The 27,621-nt window shown below is 46.7% G+C and overlaps 1 protein-coding gene across 1 annotated transcript; it reads right to left on the bottom strand.

The window, feature by feature from the left end:
- Window positions 1-27,621, bottom strand: LOC102182418 (guanylate cyclase soluble subunit beta-2). The gene is given in 17 exon segments (XM_018056311.1): window positions 1-90; window positions 652-794; window positions 2,822-2,973; window positions 5,918-6,072; window positions 9,886-9,905; window positions 9,908-10,031; window positions 10,785-10,933; window positions 12,557-12,581; window positions 12,583-12,625; window positions 12,627-12,829; window positions 12,831-12,877; window positions 17,639-17,855; window positions 19,364-19,467; window positions 21,121-21,232; window positions 22,255-22,451; window positions 23,493-23,592; window positions 27,329-27,621. Coding segments are annotated over 17 exon segments (2,148 nt in total). The 5' UTR covers window positions 27,596-27,621.

Raw genomic sequence — 27,621 nt, 5'->3', positions numbered from 1 at the left:
CTAGGTCTCCATTTCTCGGAGCCTCTGGCTCACACAGCACCGTTTCCTATTCACCCGCAGCGTGGGGGCTGTTCCTTGCCCACACTTCCACTATTCCACATGCAACAATCAGAAATCCACTCACATGGGACCCAGAGGATCTGACAGAAGCATGGCTGTCCTGAAGCCAAGAAGTCCACCCGCAGCTGCCTACACTTGGGGGCCTTGACTACATGTGTTCCCGCAGGAGGACGCCCATGGTCTGCCCCAGACAGACAGCCTGAGGGGCGAGTCCAGCTTCACCCACTCGCTGGTTTTGGGACCTTCGATAAATCATATAACCATTCTGAAATTCAAGCTTCCCACCTCTTAGGGGATTAGCCATTTGACTGACGTATAACATGACTTGTATGGGGGGCACTATTTCTGGAGAAACCTCATTTTGTGGGTTCATGGGGACTAATAAGCTTTTCTGAGTATTAGAGGTTCTTTGGGGAGGGCAGCAAGGGCCCTTTCAGAATGAGGGGGCCCCTACTTGGGACACTTGGGACGGGGAGGCGGGTAGGGTGGGGAGCATAGAGAAGAACTTGCTCAAAACACAGAGAACAACCATCAGAAGCATCCCACCCAGGGGCCCCTCTCTGGCCCTCTCCCCTCCCCCGGGAGCCGGGCCTCTGGCCCAGTGCAGTCTGGAGGGCTCTGCAGCCATCTGGGGTACTCCCCACAGGCCGTGTCACTCTCGTGCAGCTTCCAGCTGTCCGCATACCTCATGGCAGCCAGAGTCTTGCCATCCCGACTTCCCTGATCACTTGCTTCTGCGAAAAAGGCGTGAGGGGAAAGGCTGTGAGTACGGGTCAAGGTGGGACCTTTCTTTGAGCCCCTGGGGACCCCTAACCACACCCAGGACACGGAGGGTGCCCAGACCCCTCCCTTGCTGCACACTGGAGACGCCTCCAGTCCAACCCTATCTGGCCATGAGGGGGAAACTCCCACAGCCCCTGGAGGTTCAGGGGTCACATTCTCGAGTCCCCCCAGACCCCGAGCAGTGTCAGCATGGGGTCTTTCCTGAGGGATCCCAGTCTTCCTGTTTCTAGTGGGGATAGGAGGGGCAGACTCCCCAAAGCCTGACAACCAAGGCTCCGCATCAGAAATCCTAGGCTGATGGGGGGAAAGGAGAGGGAGATACAGAGAAGCGTGAACATGAAAAGAGGCGGCGATCCCCCCGCTTCTGGGTTCCACACACAGGGTTGTGTTTCTCTGCACAGAGATTCCTAACCAGGGGTTTGGCTGGGGCTGCCATTCACCTAGAAGAAGGGTGACTTTCCTCCATTATAAGCCATGTCTGGGGACTACCTATGCCCAAAGAGCGCCTTTTCCCATTTTACACACACGCTGTTTGGGGTCTGGGAGGGGCTGTCCCCTTCCCTCTTTCACATCCTCTCTTCCTCCTCTTTTTCTGGGTCCATCGTGAAAGCTACAACCAAGAGACCCTTTACTCATTCCTGTTTTGTTTCCAGCTCAGAACTGAAAGTGGGTTGGATTCTACTGGCCCAGACCAGGAAGAGAATCCTGTTTCTCTAATTTCCAGCTCAAGCGCCCCTACAGGGAGAAATGGGAAGAAGTGGTCCGTGGTTTGAGCCAGGTACACCTAGTCAATTTATCCCATACAGCCCTTCGTCCTTCGGGGAGGACGTGCTGGTGAGAAGGACAGATGATGCAGGTGGGTGAGGCACCCAGAGCCTAGAAATTCAGAAACTCTAATTAGGGTACCTCCTGGTCTTTATTAACCAAAACTCTTTCTACTTTTTCATTTAGAGCTTTCTACCTCAACTGTCTCCAGCAATAAAATGTGGCCAAAATCAATCACAGCTCCCAGGCACACTAAGGTGAGCTGATATTTGAATGACAGCGCCACCAAAGCCACTGAAACAGTTCTCAAATTCCCCTCTCCATTGGTACAACCCCACTTTTAAAAATAGGAACCGTAATTCATGCATCCCCAAGGGACCTCCCGCACAAATTAGCTACATAAATGGGGAACCTGTGGATTTAGAGATTTTTCTCTGTAGGCCCCACGAGCAACTAAAGATTAGCTCCAATCAGAATGAATGCACTTCCTTCATGAGTTTGCTTCAAACGTTCAGGAAGCTTTGCCTACTGGATTAGTTTTAACCTAAACTCATCCTCTTGCCATTTCTGGAACCAAGTGAGCCACAGATTTTATCTTTCTTCCCAGTTTTGGAAGCCAGCAGACAATGGGGAAGGTGGAACCTTCCAGTGTGTGAAGAGGAAGCCTGTCTGGAGCCTCCCTGGAGGCTGAGGAGCAGAGGGAGGCTCTGAAATCCTCCCCCAGCTGCAGGCTGATGGGAAAAGCCCCTTTCTTAGACAGGGCAGAGCCTTAAAAATGAACGCATGTGGGACTCTTGAGGCTGTGTGCGTCAGCAAGAGAGGATTCAGGCACAATGGTCCCATGACTTGTCAGGGGCTGTGACTGAGTAGAAGGTCACAGCCTGGGGGTGGGCGGGATGGTACCCAGGCTGGCCCTCAAATACGCTTGTTGCTGTTGTTCAGTTGCTAAGTCGTGTGACTCTTTGTGACCCCATAGACTGTAGCCTGCCAGGCTCCTCTGTCCATGGGATTCACCAGGCAAGAACACTGGAGTGGGCTGCCATTTCCTTCTTCAAGGGATCTTTCTGACCCAGGGATCGAACCTGCATCTCCTGCATCGGCAAGCGAGTTCTTTACCACTGAGCCACCAGGGAAGCCCACTAAACAGAGCCGAAGTTGTTGGTGGAAAAAACACCCAATAGGAGTATTGATGAGGCTTCTCTTTCTTGCTTACCCTCGGAATCAAGCCGAGCCTGAGGTTTCCCCATGATCTCATCCTCTGAGGCCTTCAGGTTTCGTATCAGAAAGTAGGTGGTCATCTTCCCTTTCCCTTTCGCTTCGATTTCACCCCGCTCGGTTATTTCAAACCCTTGATTCTCCAAGGCTCTGCACAGAGAAGAGAAAAAGATGCCCCAGGTCACAGAGCTGTGACCCAAGAGTGGGCTGCAGTGGGCAGGATGATGTGCGAGGAGAAGTCTGAGACCCAAGTGAACGGGGAGGGGCCTGTGCAAAGGGACAGGGCTGCAGAGTGACTAGGAAACTGCACGTGTTTATGTATTTACTGGCTGTGGAGAGACGCCGAAGACACACCACAGACCAGTGCAGACTAGCATCACGTCCAGTTCACAGTCAGCTGCCCCAGCCAGGGCTTAGCGCTCATCAGTCTTCCCTTGTCCTTGGCTTTGCCTGGTTTCGTGGAGATTTCAGACCTTCACCAGGCTCCTCACATCCCCTCATTAGGCACCTGAGCTCCTCGCCCACATGCTGCCGACCGTGCATCCTACTGCGTGACTTGTTTAGCTGCTCAATCGTGTCGGACTCTTTGGGACTCTACGGACTGTAGCCCACCAGGCTCCTCTGTCCATGGGGATTCTCCAGGCAAGAATACTGGAGTGGGTTTCCATGCCCTCCTCCAGGGGATCTTCCCAACCCAGGGATCGAACCTGGTCTCCTGAATAGCAGGCAGATTCTTTACCACTGAGCCACCAGCGAAGCCCACTCTGTCACCTGATCTGTCCACAAACTGGAACCCTTAGAGCCAAGACCCTGTGCCTTCTCATCCCATTGACCACACCTGCCCTTTCCCCCAGCTACAGAGGTTGAAGTATCTTGTTGAAGGGTGCCCACACAAAATCCATTCCCATCTCCTCAAGGCCCAGCCCCTGGGCCACCTCTTCTTTTATCTTCAGCTGCCTCTCCATTTGCCTCCTCCCCTAAGCCTAACCAGCTTGCTAAGGTCTCTTCCACCCTAGTGAGTGAAGTCGCTCAGTCGTGTCTGACTCTTTGTGACCCCATGGACTGTAGCCTATCAGGCTCCTCCATCCATGGGATTTTCCAGGCAAGAGGGCTGGAGTGGATTGCCATTTCCATAATAGAAGTAAAAATCTTCTTACTTGTTCATCTTCTGCTCTAATGCCATACGAATGCTCGTTCCTTTTATCCTTCAACCCACAATCCAGTGTCGATTCATTCCCCTGCCCCTCATTGACCACAGTTTCTTCTGATAATGTTCCCGCACCCCTGACTATTTTTCACTCCTTGCCATGGAATCCATCAGAGAGCCACCAGGGGAGCCCAATTATAGTTGATACTTTCGTTCCATTCTTCCTCCATAAAAATAGCCAGAAGGGTGCTTCTCTTCCTGAACTCTCTGCTTCTCCTGCTTTTTCCATGGCTCCTTCCTCCGTCTGCCAGTGAAATGCTAGTTCTTCCCATTGTCCTTCTCACGCCGCATCCCTCTGCAGGTGGGATAACCACCTCTGTGTTATTACTCCAAGCCTGGTTCCCCAACCAACAGCCTGATTCCAAATCTCACCCAGTGAGTTAATGCCACTTCTCTCTAGATGCTTCCCAGTTCCTTTGATTCAATACTTCCAAACCTGAGCTTATCGTCTCCCTCCTGGACTGGAATCCCTTTTCCCTTGTCGCATCTCAGATGATGAGATTCAGGCCCAAGTTGCCCACGATGGAGACCTGGGAGACAGTCAAGGCTCCTCCCTCTTTCTCAGACCCCATTTCTACCAATTACCAAATTTAATTGATTTTATCCTCAGATTCCTACCAACGAATGTTCTGGTTCAAACCAAACTCTTAACAAGTCTTGTCTTTCCCATCTCGTGATGCTCAAATCTGCCCTTACATGGCCTTGAGTGGTCAGTGTCAAGCAGGACCCTGACCTTGCCATTGTGTCCAAGCTCACACTCCTTAGGGGCTCACACTCTTCACCGTCGGTGTAAGCCCTGCCCCTCAGGAGGCACACACAGCTCTCCCCACTTTCTGCCTCACAGCTTCCACCCCAGCAATGCTAAATCATTTGCAGTTCTCAGCCCTTATTCTACGTCTGTGTTTGTACTGCTGGATATTCACTCCAATATCCCAGTTTAGGCTAAACTCTGCTCTGGAATTCCTTGTTCAAGACCCAGCTCAGGAAACTCCCTTCTCCACACAGAATCTCCTTACTGGGCTGGGCTCCTGTGCCCCACAACACACACAATAATTCTCACAGGCATGGGAATGGATGGTTAAAGCCTGACTCCCTGGGTTATATCCAGGCCATTTTCCTTCCTAGCCAACTTGTGACCTGAAGCGAGTGAATTACCTCTTTGTGCCTGATTTTATTTTTTCTCACCGGTAGATGAGAATGATAATAGTATGTCTTCATAGGGTTGTTGCAACAGTAAATGGACTAACATATGTTGACGAGGGCTTCCCTTGTAGTTCAGCCGGTAAAGATGTCTGCCGTGCAGGAGGCCCAGATTCGATCCCTGGGTCGGGAAGATCCCCTGGAGAAGAAAATGGCAACCCACTCCAGGATCCTTGCCCGGAAAATCTCATGGACACAGGAGCCTCATGGGCTGCAGTCCATGGGGTCACAAAGAGTCAGGAAGGATTGAGCAATTAACACTTACTTACTTATGTTGATGAACTTAGAGACTGTGGCCTCTAACAAGTTCTCAGCAAACTGTCAGTATTGTTTCATGCATATCGTGACCACTGCACTTCTCACACTTTAAAAATAATTATCTGTGAATATTTCTTTCTTCCTGCACTACACCAGGGGTCAGCAAACTTTTTTTCTTCATAAAAGACCAGATAGGAAATATTTTCAGCTTTAGGGACCACGGTCTCTGCTCAGCTGCTCAACGACTCAGCTCTGCTGTGGTAGCAGGAATGCAGCCGTGGATAAGATGCAAAGATCCTGGCTGGGTTTCAATAAACCTTTATTTACAAAAACAAGCAACGGCTGGAAGTAGACTACCTGCATCTGATAGCTGTGAGGTACTCTGTACCTTCTGGAAGAAGAAGGGGCAAGGAGCGGAATAAGTGGTACCTGCAGGTCGTGGGGCTGAGATGCACTTTGCTGGGAAGCCCATGATTTTCCATCCGAGAGGCTGCGTTCACAGTGTCGCCAAACAAGCGGTACCGCAGCATCTTGTCCCCCACAACACCTGCCAAGACTGGTCCCGTGTGGATCCGCACTCTGATCTGCCCAGAGAGAACCTGACTGAAAAGGGACCATCAAATACTCTTATTTTTACTCTTAAGTTGAGGTATAATTTACATAAAATAAAAAAGACTTAGCTCCACCATTTTGGCAAATACCCCTGAGCCACCAATCAAAGTCAAACACAGACTGTCTTCATCACCTTGCAAAATTATCTCGTCCCCTTTCCAGTTAAGTTCCATCTCTCCCTGCGGAGGTCACTACTTTCTTATTTCCTCTCCCCAAGAGGAATTTTCCTGGCCTCCAACTTCACGTACATGGAGTCATGTAGCATATTCTGTTTCGTATCAGACTTCATTGATCAAAATCCATGTTTTTGAGATTCACCCATATTATATGTATCAGCAGTTCACTCTTTTACTTCTAAATACTATTCTGTTGTAAGAATTACATCACAATGTATTAGTCCAGGCTTCTCTTCATGAGCATTTAGGTTATTTCCCATTTGGAGCTGTTATGAACAGTCTCATACAGATCCTTTTGTGGACATACATTTTCCATTTTTCTTAGGAAAATATCTAGAAATGGAACTCTTGAATCACAAGGTAGATCTATACATGGAGGACATTCTGTGACTTTATATACACATTTTTCCTTAATAAGCAGACATTTAAAATTTGGATAAATATATTAGTCTGCTGGGGCCAACAAAATGCCACAACTGAGTGGTTTAGACAAGAGAAATTTACTTTCTCACAGCTCTGAAGTCTGGAAATCCAAGATCAAGGTGTCGGCAAGTCTGACCCTGAGGTCCCTCTCCTTGGCTTGCAGATGGCTGCCTTTTTGCTGTGTTCTCACACTCTCTTCCCTGTGTGTACACATCCTTGGTATCTCTTCCTGTCTCCAAATTTCTCTTCTTACTAAGGACATCAGTCAGATTGGAGTAGAATTCACCCCAACAGCCTGATTTTGACTTGTTCACCCCTTATAAGGCCCTGTCTGCCAATGCAGTCCAATTCAGTCACCTTCATGAGGTAGCAGGGATTAAAGCATCAGCATATGAGTTTCGTGCGTACCTCGGAGCAATGTGTCATGGTTCCCTTTCCCTAACAATACCCTTCCATGGGCCAGCAACTTGTGTTTGGGAAGGCCCCATATACTTCTGGAACTGGAGCTCTCTCTCAGGTCTCCTCCCCTATCCATAGCCTTTGACCAAATGGACCTATGCATTTGTGAAGATCTGTGGGGAAAATGTTGGCAAATGGCTAGAGACTCTGTGGCTAGAACTTATCAAAGTCGAGCTCTTTGGGATTCTAACCCATCATTCCAGCTCCAAGGTGGCCATGAAAATGTCACTAAACATTAGATGGGTTTCATCTTAGCCTCCCCTTTGGTGGCTCATTTCTGCTGCTGTCTCCTAGGGAAGAACCATCATGGGTGTGCTCTTGAAAGGTCTTAACCACTTTCTGGAATTTAGTTCATTTCTACTTCTTTCCTATGTGATTTTTTTTAACTACTCCAGTGGCTCAGCAGTAAAGAATCTGCCCTCAGTGCAGGAAACACAAAGAGATGGGTTCATTCCCTGGGTTGGGAAGATCCCCTGGAGGAGGGCATGGCAACCCACTCTAGTATTCTTGCCTGGAGAATCCCATGAACAGAAGAGCCTGGTGGGCCATAGTCCATGAGGTCACAAAGAGTCGGACACAATGGAGCATGCATGTGGAAACAGATTCTCTTGCAGCTTTCTACATCCCAATCAGGTTTATTTGTCTTTTCATCTTTCCATGCCAGATTTTCTTTTCCTTAAAATAAGATTTTAAACTCTTTTCTCTGAATCCTTTAAAGCACCTTACTTTCATGCAAGGGTGACCTCAGCAAATGTGGATTATAGGCTTCGCAAGTGACAGAATGAAAGATCTCAATGAGTATTAATTTTAAGGGAGAGGATGTCTCCAGCCCTTTCCTCTAGTTCCTTAAATAAACTCACATGATATGCAGTTTCTGGTGGATATTTAATGAGACTCCTATGTCACTATTCTTTTTTTTTAATATTTATTTATTTGGCTGTGCCAGGTCTCAGTTGCACATATGGGATCTTTAGTTGCTGCATGTGAGATCTAGTTCCCTAACCAGGGATTGAACCCAGGCCCTCTGCATTGGGAGCATGAAGTCTTAGCCACTGGACCACCAGGGAAGTCCCTATTCCCTATTTCTATCCTTAGAATTGATAACATCTTTTCCTCTTTTTCTTCCCCCCCTTGGTAAGTCCACTATGCAAGTTTCCAGGAATTCATTGTTCATTTTCAATCATATTGGTGTAGCACTGTTACCATCTCTTTCACAAACAGACACTCTATTTACACAACAGTGTGTTTTCCATATTCTTCAGTGGCTTTCATTGGGGGTTTTTAGGTGGCGCTAATGGTAAAGAACCTGCCTGCCAGTGCAGGAAACATAAGAGACACGGGTTTGATCCCTGGTTCAGGAAGATCCCCTGGAGGAGGGCATGGCAACCCACTCCAGTATTCTTGCCTGGGGAATCCCATGGACAGAGGAGCCTGGGGGCTACAGTCCATAGAGCTGCACAGAGTTGGACATGACGGGAAGGATTTAGCATGCACAAACGTGCGCATGGCTTTCATTAGAATTCTTTAACCAAAACACTTATCTCATTTCTGACCTTCTTGTCTCCTCTCTCATTACTTCCCTTCCTGATTTTTTATTTATGACATTGGGGGTTTTATACAACAGCTGTCTCTGTGTGTGTGCAATGGGCCAGTATCATGGACATGACGTGTGACAGCTTTTGCTCTGAAGACTGCCGCAGACACCACTACCAGTGCCTGCAGTACTCCTCAGCTTCTAAATCGTTAAGGGGATGGTGAACGTGGCACATTTCAGAATCCCCTACACAGGGGCTATCGCTAGGGAAAATCCTACTCCATCTTATAGCCGGCTTTGATTTTAGCTGGCTGTTTAGTTGATTGCACAGATCTGATTGACAGGAGCTGCGAAGGGACTTTGATCTTTAGAGGACAGACTGTTCCAGACCACCTCGGGACCGCTGGGCTCAGCCGAGCAGACAGAAGATGGCATTTACTTTTCATCATCAAAAGCGTCCAACTTTTATAGTGTGAACAAACTTCCATACTTGGAAAAGCAGCTTCCTGTGTTCCTGTGAGAAAGGCGAGCAGATGTCTCGCTCGTGGTCACGTGCTGGAGGGAAAGCTATTGTGAATATCTTATGGCACCACGGTGTCTGGCCTGCTGGCTGGAGGCAGTTTCACACCTCAGCCTGAGTTCCGAACCCGTCAGACGGCATGTCGGATACACAACTTCCCTAAGCAAAGAGAAGTTGGCTGTTTAGTCAACCTGAACCACTTGTTGAAAATGCTCGAGCAAAAAGGCAGGAATTGGAAACGAGCTGGCTTCCTAAGGATGGAAATCCACTAAGCCAGGATTAGGGACAAAGGAAGCCTGCATTAACCCCATCATAACCCCGAACTCTGAAGCCTCTTCTCAAATTTTGGAAAAGCTGAGGCAATAACCTGGATAAGGAAATGGGAACCCACTCTAGAATTCTTGCCTCGAGAATCCCAGGGACAGAGGAGCCTGGTGGGCTGCTATCTATGGGGTCGCATAGAGTTGGACACAACTGAAGCGATTTAGCAGCAGCAGCAGAGGCAATAACATCTTAATATCTCTGTTACTTTATGCAAGAGAAGAGACAAGTTGGGAGAAATGACCCATTTCAATTATGTCACATACCCAGGAGCCATCCAAGCAGACTAACAGAATTCTACTATATTGTGTGAGGTAACTGGTATTAAGCAAAGAACTCGGTTGCTCTTTACCTGGATGGGTTCTCCGGTAAAGGATTCATCACTTCTTTTGCAGAAATCATCATCCCCAAGGCAAAGTTCGCTACCGTCTGAGCGTGGCTTCCAACAGTCCCTGGTACACCCCCCACCACCATATAAGCATCTCCTATTGTTTCCACCTATGAGGGGGGGAAAATAAGAGGGAATTCAGAGGGTTTTCTTAATGCGCTAAATATAACACTACATATTTTTTTGTCAATCTCTGGTAAACCTGCCTGCAAATGCGGGAGAACCAGGTTTGATCCCTGGGTTGGGAAGACCACACCTCCCCCACCCTGGCCCCGGGAGAAGGAACTGGCCACCCACTTCAGCATTCTTGCCTGAAAAATCCCATGGACAGAGGAGTCTGGTGGGCTACAGTCCCTGGGGCCACAAAGAGCCAGACATAACTGGGTGACTAACACACACACATTGATAGAAGGACCATATTAAAAGCTGGTGGTTATTCTCTATGGATGTGAGGGGCATGAGGGAGGGTGAGGTGAGAAAGAAAAATGACTCAGGAGATGCCACAAGGGAGCCAAAAGTTCTTTCTGCTTTTGGCAGAAGCAAGTCCCAGAGAAGACCAAGCTGTCTATTAGAGCCACATATAACGCTATATATTAGATACACATTTAGGTTAGACTGGCTGCTGAAATGAAGGCATAGTATTCTCTGGGAAAACAGTATGCCTCTTGAAGGCAAACTTACCACTGGGCAGTACAGAAGGATTTTTGAAAATTTTAAATTTTTAGCTCTTCCTCCCATCCCCTCTGGCATCCACACCAAACCCTAGACTAGTGAGGGGAGAGGAAAACTGAAGACCCAGCACCAGGTACGCAGCCTGCCCCGACACACAGGGACACACACAGCCCAGGGCACCACTTGCTTACTTTGTAGACCTCATGGACGCTGGTTAACCTGTCGAACTTGGAGTACATTGAATTCAGCATGTTCACTATCTGGATAGGTTTACAGGCAGCACAGATGTTCGTAAATGTCACCACGTCACTGAAGAGAATCGTGCAGGTTTTAAATTCTCCTGCAACATAAACCAGATGTCAGGGAGAGCCAAGGATGTAGAATAATAGTTCTATTAATTCTGGATTCAAGTAGCCTTTAGGAACCAAATTTGACCGTGGCGCAGGGAGAAGGAAGCAGGTCCGCATCACCATTCACCATCCACCCACCAGATATCTGTTGCGTGTCTGTTATGAGCTGGTCATCGTGCTGGTGGAATCGTATGATATGAAGTAAACAGGAGTCCTTGCCCATAAGGAGTGCCTAGTCTAGGGAAGCAGAGTGCAAACAAACACTTAATAGGATGTGCAGACCACCAGGGGATGTCCGGATGGTCTGGGTGGACACCGGCTTACAGAGAGGTCGGTGAGTTAAAGCAAAGCCTGAACCACAGGAGACACAAAGGGAAGGGAAAGTTCCATGGAGGGGAGATTATTACCAGAGGGACACCCGCTCAGAATTCAGCAGGCAACCCTTCACGATGTACCCCTGTGTTCCAGGTACAACACCCTGCCGTGTTTACCCTCAGAGTGCCTTACCTTGATTTTTGCTGTGCCATTCTCTTGAAATGCCTTTCCTTATGTTTTTTTGGCAGAACTCAAGGCGGCCCAGCTCAGGTGCCACACTCTATATATCAGCCTTCACCCCCACACCTAACCCCTGTCTCTTTCTCTTCTGACATTTATAAACCATGAATTTCTGTGTTATCTATGTTTCCAGAGTAACTTCCGTGGTGGGGAAAGAAGGACGAAATTTGGAGTTAAATGGACTTCTGATCGGTTTCCTGCTCTTTTACTCATTAACTGGAGTGAACTTGTTCCACCCTTTTAGATAGTAACACCTCCCTTCTGGAAATGTTCAGAAAATTAAATGAGAGAGGATATATAACCTATCTAACAGAGATCCTGGCAAGATAACTTCTCCTTAATGCACATAAATTTCCTTCTTTTCGGTCACCCCCATTAATGTATTCTGTAGGTACCAGTCAAACTCACAAGACTATAAGCTTCTTTGAGTCCCAGCACCCAGGACAGCACCCTGGCACTCAGCTTCCTATGCTTGCCTGGTGAAATGAACACTCGCTGGTGACCAGCAGAAAGTGAGTTTGGAATAAACATGGCCTTCTTCCCTCTAGAAAAAGCTTGCTCTCCCAGAATGGTCCTTAGGGACATCCCTTTATTTATTTAGCGTGAATGTATCAGCTTCCCTAGTGGCTCAGACAGTGAAGAATCTGCCTGCAATGCGGGAGACCTGGATGCTGGGGACCTGGGTCGGGTTCCATCCCTGGGTTGGGAAGATCCCCTGGAGAAGGGAAGGGCTGCCCACTCCAGTATTCTTGCCTGGAGAATTCCATGGGCAGAGGAGCCTGGCCAGCTACAATCCATGGGGTTACAGAGTCAGATACGACTGAGCCACTGACACTTTCATTACCACATCATTGCCAATTGTGGTGAAGAACCCTATATGGTCACTATTATTATTCTCAAGGTAGAAAGAAGAAAGCTAGGCTATGGAGCTTAAGTAATGAGCCCAAGACCACAGTTGCTAACAAGCGATGGAGACAGACTCCAAACCTTGATCTGCTGGTTTCAGAGAGGGCGCCCCCAGCCAGCAAGGCGCCCTGTGCGGGGCCGGCACCCCTCACCTGCGGCGACCTTTCTGCCCTCCCTCCAACTGGTTGGCCACGTGCTCAGGCAGCATGGCTACAGCAAGGTCTGGTCTTCTTCTTTTCTGCGGCCAAGTGCGTGGAGAGGACCCGCAGCTCCTCCTCCTTCCTCTCCAGCTGGTTGGACAGCTCGATCTCCGCCAGGCGCTGCTGGTTGAGGAGGATGAGGTCCCTGGTGGGGTCGTGGGGGGCGATGTCGGAGAGGTGCATCCGGCGCTCCTCCAGCTCCTGCAGGCTGCGGAGCCTGGGGGAGCCACAGGTACAACACGCGGCGCAGGGGCTCCGTCCAGATCATCTGGCCTTCCGCCCAGGAGAGAGATGGGACAAGGTGGCAGGGCACACGGCGCCCGACCGCCACCCCCACGGCCCGCCCTGCTGGCACGGCTCAGTCACGCTCCTCCCCTCTTCGTGAAGGTCTTGAAAGTCCTCTCCTTTCTTCCTGTCTCCACGTCCTGCATTCCCCCTCTGTCCACAGCAGCTCTCTCCACCGCTGCTTTTCTTACCTTGAAGGGACCCCGGTCCATGACCTCCAAACTACTTTTCCTGTAACCCAAGTCTTTTCCTCACTGGGCCCTTCTACCATTTAAGGGCGTAGAGCTAATCCTGCTTCCTGGAATCTATCTCACTTCTGGGGACTTTTCTGACCCTGCTTTCACTTAGATTTCTCCTAACTCTTTCCATCTCTCCTTTAGGACTTTCACTCAACCCTTCGATGCTGGCATCAGCATGCCCCAGCTGCACTCCCACAGTGAATTTATGGAAAAACCTTGCTTCCTGGACTCGATACCTATTACTTTTAACAATTTATGTCTATTCTCTTATTATAAAAGCAGTAGACATTCACTGCAGAAAATGCAAAAAAGTGGAAGAAAATAATAAAAAAATCACCCACAATCACACCACTGATAATTGCTGTTAATATTTGGAGGTATAACTTTTCACTCCCCCAAAATGGGATTATCAGCCATCTTCTTTGAGTAAGCTCAATTTTTCACTTAAATTCTCTAATAGATATTCTTTCATAGCATTAAATATAGATAGGTGTCACTGTTTGCTGGGTACATGGGTTATACTGTATTTAAGCAATAAGCTAACATTGATTATATCTATTTCATCATTCCATACACAGTGAACTACCTTGAAATACTGAGTGTGATCACTCACCTAGAGCCAGACATCCTGGAATGTGAAGTCAAGTGGGCCTTAGAAAGCATCACTACGAACAAAGCTAGTGAAGGTGATAGAATTCCAGTTGAGCTATTTCAAATCCTGGAAGATGATGCTGTGAAAGTGCTACACTCAATATGCCACCAAATTTGGAAAACTCAGCAGTGGCCACAGGACTGGAAAAGGTCAGTTTTCATTCCAATCCCAAAGAAAGGCAATGCCAAAGAATGCTCAAACTACTGCACAATTGCACTCATCTCACACACTAGTAAAGTAATGCTCAAAATTCTCCAAGCCAGGCTTCAGCAATACATGAACCATGAACTTCCAGATGTTCAAGCTGGTTTTAGAAAAGGCAAAGGAACCAGAGATCAAATCACCAACAACCACTGGATCATCGAAAAAGCAAGAGAGTTCCAGAAAAACATCTATTTCTGCTTTATTGACTGTGCCAAAGCCTTTGACTGTGTGGATCACAATAAACTGTGGAAAATTCTGAAAGAGATGGGAATACCAGACCACCTGACCTGTCTCTTGAGAAACCTATATGCAGGTCAGGAAGCAACAGTTAGAACTGGACATGGAACAACAGACTGGTTCCAAATAGGAAAAGGAGCACGTCAAGGCTGTATATTGTCACCCTGCTTATTTAACTTACATGCAGAGTACATCATGAGGAATGCTGGACTGGAAGAAGCACAGCTGGAATCAAGATTGCCGGGAGAAATATCAATAACCTCCGATATGCAGATGACACCTCCCTTATGGCAGAAAGTGAAGAGGAACTAAAATGCCTCTTGATGAAAGTGAAAGTAGAGAGTGAAAAAGTTGGCTTAAAGCTCAACATTCAGAAAAAGAAGATCATGGCATCTGGTCCCATCACTTCATGGGAAATAGATGGGGAAACAGTGTCAGACTTTATCTTTTTGGGCTCCAAAATCACTGTAGATGGTGACTGCAGTCATGAAATTAAAAGACGCTTGCTCCTTGGAAGGAAAGTTATGACCAACCTAGATAGCATATTCAAAAGCAGAGACATTACTTTGCCAACAAAGGTCTGTTTAGTCAAGGCTATGGTTTTTCCAGTAGTCATGTATGGATGTGAGAGTTGGACTGTGAAGAAAGCTGAACACCGAAGAATTGATGGTTTTGAACTGTGGTGTTGGAGAAGACTCTTGGGAGTCCCTTGGACTGCAAGGAGATCCAACCAGTCCATTCTGAAGGAGATCAGCCCTGGGATTACTTTGGAAGGAATGATGCTAAAGCTGAAACTCCAGTACTTTGGCCACCTCATGGGAAGAGTTGACTCATTGGAAAAGACTCTGATGCTGGGAGGGACTGGGGGCAGGAGAAGGGGACGACAGAAGATGAGATGGCTGGATGGCATCACCAACTCGATGGATGTGAGTTTGAGTGAACTCCGGTAGGTGGTGATGGACAGGGAGGCCTGGCGTGCTGCAATTCATGGGAGCGCAAAGTCAGACACGACTGAGTGACTGAACTGAACTGAACCTTGAAGTACATCATTGTGCATAATTGTGGCTATTTTGTTAAAGGATATATTCTTAGGCAAAAATATGCTCATTTTAAGATTTTTGATACATATTGCCAAATTGCCCTCTAAATTGTGACAGTTTATAGTCCTTGTTAAATGATTTATTGTTATTATTGTCTACTAGGTGTTTATACATGGATGTTTCCAACTGGGCTCACCTTTAGTCCCATCTACAAATCTCTTTTCTTAACTCTTTTATCACAGACATTTTTAGTTCCTACCATAACTCGGGCACACTGCTGTAGGTAAGGAAGAGGATACTGACAAAGTTGTACTCAAGTTGTCAATACCATCTTTCCTTAATCACACCTTTATGACCAGTTACCTAAGCAAGAAAGCTAATAATTACCCAAATATTCTCTTTTTTAACCTCTACACCAGTTTCTGCCTTAACTCCCTCATGAGTCTGTTCCCCCGTCAGCACCCCAGGGTCCCTGCTTGGCTGCACTCAGCACTCTGAGCTTCCCTCCTGCTCTCCAGGGGCGGCATCCCCTGGCCTCCCAGCCTCCATCTTCTCAACACCCCTGGTCCATCCTTCACGTGGCTCCAGAATGACCATTCTAAATATCAAATCTGATCAAGGTAGACACGTAAAAAATGTCTCCAACTACAGGATAAAGCTCAAGTCCTCATCTCACCAGCCTCTTCTCCCATCATTCCACTCTAAAGTTCAATCAGGGTTCCCAGAACATGTCATTTTCCTCTCAGATGTCCCCACCACTCTGCCTGTGTTTTTGCCTACAATACCTACTAGTCCAACAGAAAGCTCAAAGTATGTGCGCCTTGTAGCATGTTAAAAAATTAATTCAAAATGGGTCAAAGACGAAATGTAAGAGCTAAACCAATGAAACCCTTAGAAGAAATCATAAGAAAAGCTTCATGACGTTGGATTTGGCAATGATTTCTCTGATGAGACAGCAAAACCACAGGCCACAAAAGGAAAAATAGGTAAATTGGAGAATATCAAAATTAAAACCTTGTGTGCCAACAAGACAATCAACAGAGTGAAAAGAAAACCCACAGGGTGGGAGAAAATATTTGCAAATGATAAGGGGTTAATATCTGGAAAACATGGAGAACTCTTACAACACAACAATAAAATCCAAACAACCCGATTGAGAAATGGGCAAATAATTTGAATAGACATTTCTCCAAAGAAGATATACAAATGGCACTGAACATCACTAATTGTTAGGGAAATGCAAACTAAAACCACGGTGAGATACCACTTCATACCCATTAGGATAATATTATCAAAAAAAAAAAAAACCCAAAACAATAACAGAAAAGAACATGTATCCATGAGAAAGCAGACAGATTGGAACCCTTGTGAACTACTGATGGAAATATGAAATGGTGCAGCAGCTATGGAAAACAGTATGGCAGTTTCTCAATAAATTAAAAATAGGATTGCCATGTGATCCAGCAATTCCACTTGTGGATATAAACTGAAAGGAAGTGAAAGTAGGGACTCGATGAAACATCTGTACACCCATGTTCCCAGGAGCATTATTCGCTACTCAAAAGGTGAAAGCAGCGCAGCAATCCACTGAGAGATGAGTGAATAAGTGAAGTATAGTCTATACATGTGGGAATAATAATAATTCAGCCTTAAAAAGGAAGGGAATTCTGACATGTGACAACACGGATGAACCTTGAGGACATTATGCTAAGTGAAAATCGACAGTCACCAAAGGACAAATACTATATGGTTCCACTTATATGAGGCACCTAAATTAATCAGATTCATAGAGACAGAAAGCAGAGTGGTGATTGTCAGGATGCGGGGTTGGGGAAAACAAGGAGTTGGTGTTTCATGAGCACAGAGTTTCAGTTTTGCAAGATGATTAACTTCTGGAGATGGATGGTGGTGTTTGCGCAACTTTGTGAATGCACTTACCCCTACTGAACTGTACACTGAAAAAGGGTTAAAATGGTAGACTTCATATTCTGTAAATTTTACTATAATGGAAACAAAGCCAAAACAAAAATATGTGCCCTATTAACAGTAGGGCAGATGATCACGTTACTGTATAAAGGACAGACCATTACTTGAGTACAAATAGTACCACCTGTATTCTGAAAATTCTGGTAACAGAAACCAGAAGTTTGTAATTACATGTAAATATAATCAGAGTTCCTTTATGCCTAAACTAGACATGGTTTAAAGAAATAAAATATATTGCTACCAGATGAAGCCAAATGGAAAAAACATACGCCGCTGTCAATGTAGTCCCCCACTTTTTAGCCAACTTTTTTGAGGAAATTAGAAAACTGCTTCTTCCCTTTCTGTCTGGTCTCCCAGGGCAGAGAGCAACCAGGAAGGAGCAAGTTACTACCTCAGGGTTTGAGCGCGGGCTGACTTCTCCAGGCTGCAGGCAGTATCCCCCTGCGCGCCTTCAGGACAAATTGACTGTTGATAAATTTGCAGATGCTGAAAATGTTGAAGGTGACTTGCGGATGGACAATGGAGAAGTACTCATCTAATCGAATCTTCTGGGTTTGGAGACCCGGGGCATACTTCTGAATGCTCACTCCAGCTTGTTTAACCTGCAGCTATCCACAGCGGACACACGAAAGACTGCGGACGAGACAGCAACCTGGACAGTAAATGTTCCCCTAGGAATAACACAGCCCACCATGCTCTGTGACTCGCTACGGGTGAAGGGAAAGAAATAAATACCACGGTAGTGATGAAACATTTAAAAGGCAAACCTGCAGCTGACCTCCGAAAGAGAAAAGATCAGCACGGGAGGGCCTGAGAGCACATTCACTTCTTGACTCACAGGAAAGAGGTTAAAGCAGTCCATGGGGATAAAAGCTCTTTCCGAGCTTCAGTCCTGTCTTCTGACTTTGTCTCTCTTTGGAATTAACTAATAAAGGAATGAGAAAATTCTGTAGCTTGGACCTGACACCCAGATCTGGATGAAGAAAGGAATTCATGATGGAGGTGGGGTCACCTTTCACTGCCATCTCCAGGGAACACACAGAAGGAAAAAACAAGTGTCCTTTACATAAAAAGTCCAACCAGGGTTATCCAGGAACACTCAAATTAACTTCACTCTGTCAGGCTATAGAAATCAACCTAACCATTTGGAATAAGGGTCGTTAAATTGTCTATCTCTATGCCCAAAACCTAAAAAGAAAGGGAGTGTTTAAGTAGATCAGAATTTTAAATATTAATAGTAGCAGTAATTATAATAATTAATACTAATATCCTCATGGCATTGGGGGAAAGTCACAGTACGTAGCTTTATAATGTATAGTTATTTCACCCAGGGGTGTTTGATTTTCTCAGATCATAAATTCTTTGCAGCCAGAGATGACCCTCATGTGATGTTTCCTCAAACATCACAGAATCTGTATCCAGCATCTACTGGTAAGGGATCATGTGACATATATATTTATATTCACATAAATATCAGAGCAAGTCAGAATGGCTGAAGGCATTTGTAACTGGCAGTTTTGGGACCAAATTTATTTTGCCCTTAAATGAGTCTATAATTCAGTTTTATCAATCACTTTTATCCAAGGAAACTGACCACACTTAAATGATCACTGTCCACCACCCCTCCCACAGAACAGTGGGTACAGGCCTCTCCCTCCTCCTTCCCTCCCGCAGAACAGTGGGTACAGGCCTCTCCCTCCTTCTTCAGGATGCAGAAAGACAAGCCTGGTGGAACTGAGCCATCCATGGTGGCTGTAAAGATGGGGAGTGGTCACATTTAGAGTCCCACCCTGCCACTGCTGCTGTGGGCTTTTGTCTCTTGCTGGAGTGACTTCAGTGTCCCTTCTCTTTTTCTCTAATGGCAAATTTGCTCATGCACCCACTGGTTCAATCCCCCTGGAACTGCTCCCTTCCGCATCCATCAGGAAGATGCTGCATTCTGGAAGATGCCACAATGAGAAGGAAGGTAGCAGTCCTGCCAGGCTAAATCCTAGCCTCCCAAACCCTGGGTACTCCTCAGGGACTTGAAAGTCCCCACCAGCTGTCAAAGACTGACTATGAGACTTACTCCCCTCCCCAGCCTATACCTCGTTCAAGAGAGACAAGTCCCCCTTACTGATTCATCAAATATCACGTGAAAGGGAAAAGCAGTGCAGAAGGTCTTCACCTCTATCCAGAGCCGCTCGGGATAAATCGGCTCAAAGGTGTCCCTGAGATGCCCTGGATGGAGAAAAAGAATCCCATTCATTCACAGACAACACTCGGGCAACCAACCCCAGAGACTATTTCAAACGTTTTCCCGGCAAAGCGCAGTCCTGCCCCTCGGCATCTCAAGCTCCCTCAGCATCTCCAGATGGCCACGGCAATTCTGCTTCCAAATTAAAACAAACAGAAAACTTGCTACCAGGTTGAGAAGCGCCCCCCCTGCCCCCTGCCAAGTTTCTGCCCGCCGCTCAAGAGTTCCTGGGCCAATTGATTGTGTCTCGCCATGAAAACAGGGCCGGCATTGAAACGCTGACAGCCAGACAATGAGCTCGCCGAGTGCAGCGCGCGCGCCCGGCCGGCGTCAGGGACATTTGCCATGGATCTCTGCAGACTGACAGTTTTGGGTGGCACATAAAAATTTCATCCAACAGCCCTATTTGGCAGGGCGTGGAGATTCGAAACGGAGCCTTTTTGATATGAAAATCTCCTAGACAAAGGATGTCAATTGCATGTTTGACTCGCTTGCAGAGGCTTGAAGGCCTCAAAATGCAGTCCTTTGAGCAGAGTTGATCTCCCAGACACATGTCATCATGACCCATGGTTTATGACCAGGGGTCTCCAGCCCCCTGTTCTGACTCAGGTCTTATGTGCTGATCATGAGACCGGACATCAATGGGGGCTTGCCTTCGAGAGCCTGATACCTTCGCTTCACAGGGGGAAGATGGAGCACTTAAGCTCCCCAGGGACACGGCCAGAACTCTGTGATCCTGGCTCCCGACAGAGCGTCCTTCACACTCCTGGACATCATGGTTTTTATCTACAGACTTCCGGGCCAGAAATGCCTTGCAGTCCCAAAGGCCTGAGGAGCTGCCACAAGCTCCTGTTATTGATAATACGTCAGCATTCATCTGCCTCCTCTTCAACACAGTCACCAACGGGAGCTCAGTCCTGTCTCCCCTCCAGCAGCTTCCCCTGACTGCAGGGGAGACTGTGCCTCCGTGTCACCCCCAGCACAAGTGAAAGGGGCAAAGGAAGGCAAGTTAGAGCTAGTGTTTTGGAGCTATAAACCACACCCACCAAATCCAAGCTCTGCAGAAATCAGTGACCATCCTCAGGATTCACGCCAAGTGGGTCTTCCACCAGCTTATACCCTATCCCAAAGGGGTTAACCTTCCATATCTTTCCCATTGCTTCTCAGGAAATGTTTTTGGTGTTTTTTTTTTTTCGAGTATAGTTGATTTAAAATGCTGTGTTAGTTTCTGCTATCACAAGGTGGGGTGAAAGTCGCTCAGTCGTGTCCCATTCTTTGTGACCCCATGGACTGTAGCCCACCAGGCTCCTCTGTCCAAGGAATTCTCCAGGCAAGAATACTGGAGTGGGTTGCCATTTCCTTCTCTAGGGGATCTTCCAGACCCAGGGATTAAACAGGTCTCCTGCATTGCAGGCAGCTTCTTTCCCATCTGAGCCACCCTGCTGTATACCATAGTGAATCCATTATACGCATACATATATCCCCTCTCTTTTAGATTATTTCCTCTGACATTCTTTCAAATGGATCCAGGGTTGAAAAAGAAATCAGTGGCATCCTGATGATAGAGGACTTGGCCCATTTGTGTGCAGGAAACAATTACCCTGGTCTCAGAGCTGAAGTCAAGAGAGCCCACTCACCTTTTCCGAACATGACTATGTTCCTCACAACTTCCCAGTGGGACTCCTTCACGGCATAAATAGAGACACTCAAATATTTCTCTTTCATCTTAAGGAAAGCTGCCTCCGGGGTCTGCAGATAGCAGGGAGAGAAGCATACACCGCTGGTCGTGTGACTGGTCATGTGACAGGAGGTGCACAAGCCCCTTTGGCTAGGATGGGGCCAAAGGAACAATGGGGCCATGCAAGGTCAATGTTAGCAAGATTTCATAAGCCCCAAGACTGTTATCCAATGAATCCTCATGCTGTTTCTCCACCAAAGGCAGCATTATAAAAGGCAGCAGATTATAAAATATCAAGGGGGGTGGTGTTGGTGACAGGAAAATCACCTGGTGACTTCTCTTCCTGTGGGTGAAGATTCTGCAGTGAGCAAAGCAAGCTTTGAACACTCTGAGATGCAAACATTGTGTGCTCCAGGAATCACAGACTTCTCTGGATAGTCCTGTGAGCTCTGTGGACACAGAGAGCCATGCACCTGATAGATATGGTCCCTAAACGGATGACAGTCACTCCACAGGCTGCAAGCAAGGCAGCCGTTCGCAGGCTTCTGAGTTCACTCCAGCCCCCATCCTGGCCCCAGCTGCAGAAATGGGCACTCGGGACTTAAAAGGTCAATTTGCATCATGGGAATTGCAAAATAAGCCACAAGCTCCAAATTTCAAGGCCTTGATAGTTTTCTAACAGGCAAAAATGTGCCAGGCTAAGGTCCATTCCCAAAGAGCCTCCCAATTTTTATTCAAATGAGCTTAGCCCAGTGGCTGTCAACCAACAGTAACTTTGTTTTCCACTCCTGCTCTGAGGACACTTGGCAGTGCCCAGAGACGTTTTTGCTTGCCGCAACCCGGGTGGTGGGGGGAGAGCTGGGTGCCAGCATCATCCAGTGAGTAGTCCAAGGACGCTGCTAAACTCCCACAGGACCACCCATCATAACGAAGAATTATCTGGTCCAGAATGTCAGCAGGGCTGAGACTGAAACACCCTGCCCTAACTCCACTTTTAGAAGGTCCAGTTGATTCTGTTCTTTGCATCAATTGTTCTGAGACTGGTCGCTCCCCAGAGAAACTGTGCTTTCTGAAAACACACCACACCCGGTACCTCTCGACCTCTCTGGCTGTCCTGACTGTCTTGGGATCCCTTTGGCTTTGCCCTTCTCATCTGTCCGTGTGACTTTTGCACAACCAGAAACACTACGTGTTCCTTCTCCCCAGTCCTCTCCTCCTCCTGATTCACGTCAAGGATGTCCACAGTCACGTCAGTGTCGAAGAAGTCCTTGGCCACAGCTTCAACGATCCCTGCAGCAGAAGGGCAGGTGAGGGATGGCAGAAGGCAAAATCTTAAAGCAAATCAAGTTATGCAACGTTTGACAAATATTCCCGAGTCCACCAAGCCTAGGCCCTGTGTCAGAGCAGGCAGCACATGACAGATTAATAAACGAAAAATAATAACTTAAAGGTGGCGATTTCTATAACTAGGCACTAAATATATTCCCACCACTCTAATTTCTAGTTCGGCATCTATTCATTGGTTTGTTTTTTCCAGGAAGGCATGCAACTCATTAAACAAACTCTAGAGAAACTGTAAGAAAAAGTCAACTCTAAAAGTATTAACGATCACTTTTTTTTAAGTGTTCCTCTAAAAATCTATCCCAGGGTTTTAACATAAAACATCAGAAAAGCATGCATGAAGATGTTCACTTCAGCACTGCCTGCAATAGCAAAAGAGCAGAATCCACTGAAAATTCAACAATAGGTGACTAGTTAATTATGATACAGAATATGAGTCAGCCATTGAAGACGCGGCTTTAAAGACTCTGTGAGGAGCTTCCCTGGAGGTCCCAGTGGTTAAGACTTCCCCTTCCAATGCAGGGGGTGTTGGCTTGATCACTAGTCTGGGAGCTAAGATGCCTCTTGGCCAAAAAACCAAAACATAATAACAAATTCAATAAAGACTTTAAAAACAATCCACAGCAAAAAAAAAAAAAAAAATCTTGAAAAACAATAAAGACTGTGAAACTCTGAAAGGGTGCTTTTTCTATAATACTGAATACAACAAAAGGATATAAACTAATATGCAGAGTTATCACAATTACGTGACAACTCACATGATGGAAATGCTGAAATGAAAATCATTCCTTCGTTTGGTACTTGGAAACTTATTTCAAGGCTCAACTTTGGGAGTTATGGTCACGATAGCAAAAAGTTAGGCTATGAAAGAGATGGGACTTGAACTTCCTACCCACAGCCGACTCTTACTCATTCTGGGGAATCTATGGGGAAAGACATCCTTACTCCGTAGACCTCATAGCTCTGGGTCTGGTTAAGCCATCCCCCTACCTGGTACAATGTGGCACAGACCGCTTCTATCAGAGTAGTAATGGAGAAGCATCTTCCCCTCTGCCCCTCTCTCCACACGAAAGGATGGTGCGTTCATCTCCTTTTTAAAAGACACAGTACATTTTTCCCAGTGGATGCAGGTTATCTAAACTATGCTCTTGAGACTTTGTGAAGCAACAGTACTTACTTATCACGTTACATAGAACTGTATCCCCAATCCCCTTCCAATCACATCCACTGGAGAGTGGCCTAGGTCCCTACAGGTCCTTAGAACAGTCAGGGAGCAACTTTCTACACCTCTAGGATAGGCTGGGGTCTTTGACCCTTTTCTAGCAGGAAGAAGTTTCGTAAGAAAAGACCTCCAGCCCCATACCCCTTAAGAACAAGGGTATAGAGTCTCTCCAGGGGAATGCGACAGGCTGGGACCCTTGGCTGCAGTCGCTGCAATGCTTGCGCCTATACACGCCTCTTCTCCAGCAACAAAATACAAAGAAACTGTATGGGGCTAAAAATAACCATGTGCATGCAAGCGGGTGGGGCAAATTCTGGACAAAAGATACAGAGACCAAAAGTCCCCTACTGCTACTTCTGAAGAGCCAGGAGCAAAAACTGGGTGTCAGGAGCAAAAGCAGGGTCCTGAGCGTGCCCCTGCACTCAGCACCACCAGAGGGGTGGGCAAAACGCCTAAGCCAGCCCCCTAGCTTGAGCCCTGGACATACCCCTGCCCTCACCCCATATGGGGAACGAGCTTTGCTCCCTTTGGGGAGTAGGCACGCAAGGGCACCTGTTATTTGTTCTTGCTCCCCTCTGCTTCAGTGTTAATAAGTTCAGTTGTGTCTGACTCTGTGAGATCCTATGGGCTGCGGCCTGCCAGGCTCCTCTGTCCATGGGATTCTCCAGACAGGAATACTGGAGTGAGTTGCCATGCCCTCCTCCTCTGCTGCACTAGGGGCTCCAATAAAGCCTTGCCCCCCTCCAAAAAAAACACCCACGATTTTTCAGCCCCTTAAAGTCGGGAATTTTATATTATACCTAATCACCTAACCAACTCTATATGCAAGTATTATTGCTGCTGTTGTTTAATCACTAAGTCGTGCACAACTCTTTTGTGACCCCCTGGACTGTAGCCTGCCAGGCTCCTCTGTCTGTGGGATTCTCCAGGCCAGAATACTGGAGTGGGTTGCCTTTTCCTTCTCCAAGGGGTCTTCCTGACCCAGGGTTTGAACCCATGCCTCCTGCATTGGCAGAAGGATTCTTTACCACTGAGGGACCAGGGAAGCCAAGTGTAAGGAGGAGGAAATTGAGGCTCAGGGAGGTTAAGGCCAGATTCACTGTAGAACATTCTTGACCCCCCAAATGAGTCTTTCCACCATGCCATGCTGCTTCTGTCTATACTCCAAGGGGTGGCTGGCTGCGTGCTTGGCCTGTGACCAAGTAACCATGAGCATCTTCAGTCTGAATGAGCAGGAGCTTGGAGGAATTGGCAAGTGGAGAAAAGTTCGTCTCTTGCTCTGGAAACATAAGGCCATCTGTGCTGCAGTGTTGCACATCTGAAAAATCAAGGCTACATCCGAAGAGACCATCTTGCTCTGGGAATAAATGTTGACATCCAAGTATGTACCATCTCATGATAGATGGTGCCAGGATGTCAGGATAATCCCTGTGGATGAGTGAAAAATTTGGGGTGTTATTTCGGCCGGGCGGGGGGGGGGATGTCAAGGGGAATCCCTGAGAGTAGCTCTTTTCTTGCTCGCTTGGGTAGTAAGCAGCTCAGCACCTGGGTTCACAGCTTTTGGCCTGAGTGAGGGAAGAGATTAAGGACGTGGGTTCCTTCTGAGATTTTTGTTCTCTCCCACAGTGGTGGTGGTAGTGGAGGGTGGGGGTGAGAGAGTCAGAAGGAGGTAAAGAGGGGGTGCTAGTTAAAATGAGGGTTTTCCCCCAAGTATCTACCTTTCCAAAAGCATATACATAGAGTATAGATGGGCATGCTTACATTTGAGTAATCTGAAGAAGATTTGAGGCAGCACAATGTAAAAATATGATAAAACAGGAAAAAGTTACTTTAAAAAATTATATCCAAAGCCTACCTAGTGAGAAATAACAATAATAATAGAATGCAAAAGGGCTGAAACGAAACACAAGCTTTTGCTAGCATTTCTACCCTCACTTTGCACCCAAGCCTCAGCTACTTCCTAGACACAGCTCTTGAAGCTGGTGTTTTAATCCTTCTGGTCATGTCTCCAACTCTCTAAATACTAAGATTGTGCTTTTATATTTTACCTGAAACGTGATTTTATAAAAGTGGAGAATCAGGGCAATGGGAAAATACTGAGAAGCCAACCAGAACATTGTTTTTGGAGACAGACACACCCGGGGATGGGTCCTGACTCAACCCCCACAACCTGGGCGATTTGGGACAGTTACTTTGACTTTCTGGACCTCAGTTTTCTCACGTATAATGGGAAAAATAAGAGTGCCTAATCTTAGGGGTAAGAGGATAATTCAATGTTTATACACTACTTAGCCCAACATCTGTCTCATAATTGGCACTCAAATGAAATTCAGCTAAAAAATAACAAGATGAATGGCACAGTTAAAACCAGAAATACAAACCTGAAGATTTTACCAAATTACTAGAGATAGACATAAAGAAAAAGTCAGCTTTATCTTATTGTATTTTTGCCTAAAGAGATGACCTATAATCTTTTGCCTGGAAATCTATCAGGTATCATCGCATACATTTTATTTCAGCTCATATAACATTTATATATTTTATTTATCTCATTATATGCAAAATGTCCTCACTGACACTGAGAAGTTCTAGTCTATTGCTCCTCTCATTATCGTTTAGTCGCTAAGTCATGTCTGACTCTTTTGTGACCCCATGGACTAGCCCACCAGGCTCCTCTGTCCATGGGATTTCTCAGACAGAATGCTGGAATGACTTGCCATTTCCTTCTCCAGGGGATCTTCTCGACCTGGAGATCAAACCCTCATCTGCACTGCAGGCGGATTCTGTACCACTGAGCCACCTGGGAACTCCCTCAAGAGTAGTCTGAGCATTCAGTATAGAAATGGTGAAGAAAAAGCTTAGCAAACTGTAAAGGGCCCTAAAAACAAATATCTACTCTTTTATATAAAATAATAAGCTATTATTATGACATGCGCAAATGTCACTTTGCCTCTTTAATACAGCATTTTCCTTTTAAAAAAAAGGAAAAGTGAGCCTGGCCATTTAAATTTCCACCGATGCCTCCAAACAGGAAAACCAAGAACTGAACTCCAGCAGGACAGATCCCAGTAGGGAAATCAGTTTAGCACCTCAGGTAGTCACGCCATGGGTTAATCAGAGTTGGGTGGTGTCCGATTCCAGCTCTTGGCCCTGTGAAGACGTTGCATCTAATACATGAATGAATGAATCTGGCTGCACAAGTTATTTATCAGCTCCTTCTAGGCCAGGAAACCTGAGGAGAGAATTTGCAAATCCCCTGAAACCTGACTGGTTCCCAGTCTTTGTTCCCGTTGTGATTAATCATTAAATCTGGACTTAATGTCAAACCCCCAGCAGCTACCATCAACAGGGGCTGTCCCCCAGCACAAAGTCAACCTCTCCAGCTTGCCCTTCTTTGATCATTGCAGCCAGTTTATAAAAGTAGCCAACAAGTTTTCATTTTCCATTTGTGCCCCCAGAAAACACCCCACTGATGCCATGTACCAAGGATTCCACAAGCCCCTGGCAACTGCAGCCTCTTAGGGGAGGTGGCGAGATGACCCAGGACCGCTAGAAGCACCTGCTTTCTCTCAGGGCCACTGAGCTCTGACCCAGATGGGCTTACCTGATAGGAGTGCGCCAGAGAGCTGTGGAGGGCATCTAGGTTTTCAGTAAACTCTGTGAGGTTTCCCCCCAGTGTCCGTAACATCTGGTCATAGCCAGACATTTTGCAGAATTTAAAGAAGCATTCCCCAAAGAGTTTCAGAATGGCTTCCATGGAGACCCCTGTGGAACCCAAAATACAAGCCCCGGCCAGGTGAAATACTAAATTCCACTCGTGTCTTTTCCAAAGGTGATGAGCCCCTGGGAAAAGAACTTCCGAAAAGTGCATGGACACATGTGGAATTGTTCCTTCCT

This window comes from Capra hircus, chromosome 12, assembly GCF_001704415.2.
Source record: "Capra hircus breed San Clemente chromosome 12, ASM170441v1, whole genome shotgun sequence".
Lineage (NCBI taxonomy): Eukaryota > Metazoa > Chordata > Mammalia > Artiodactyla > Bovidae > Capra > Capra hircus.
This window is presented reverse-complemented; position numbering and strand designations above follow the sequence as displayed.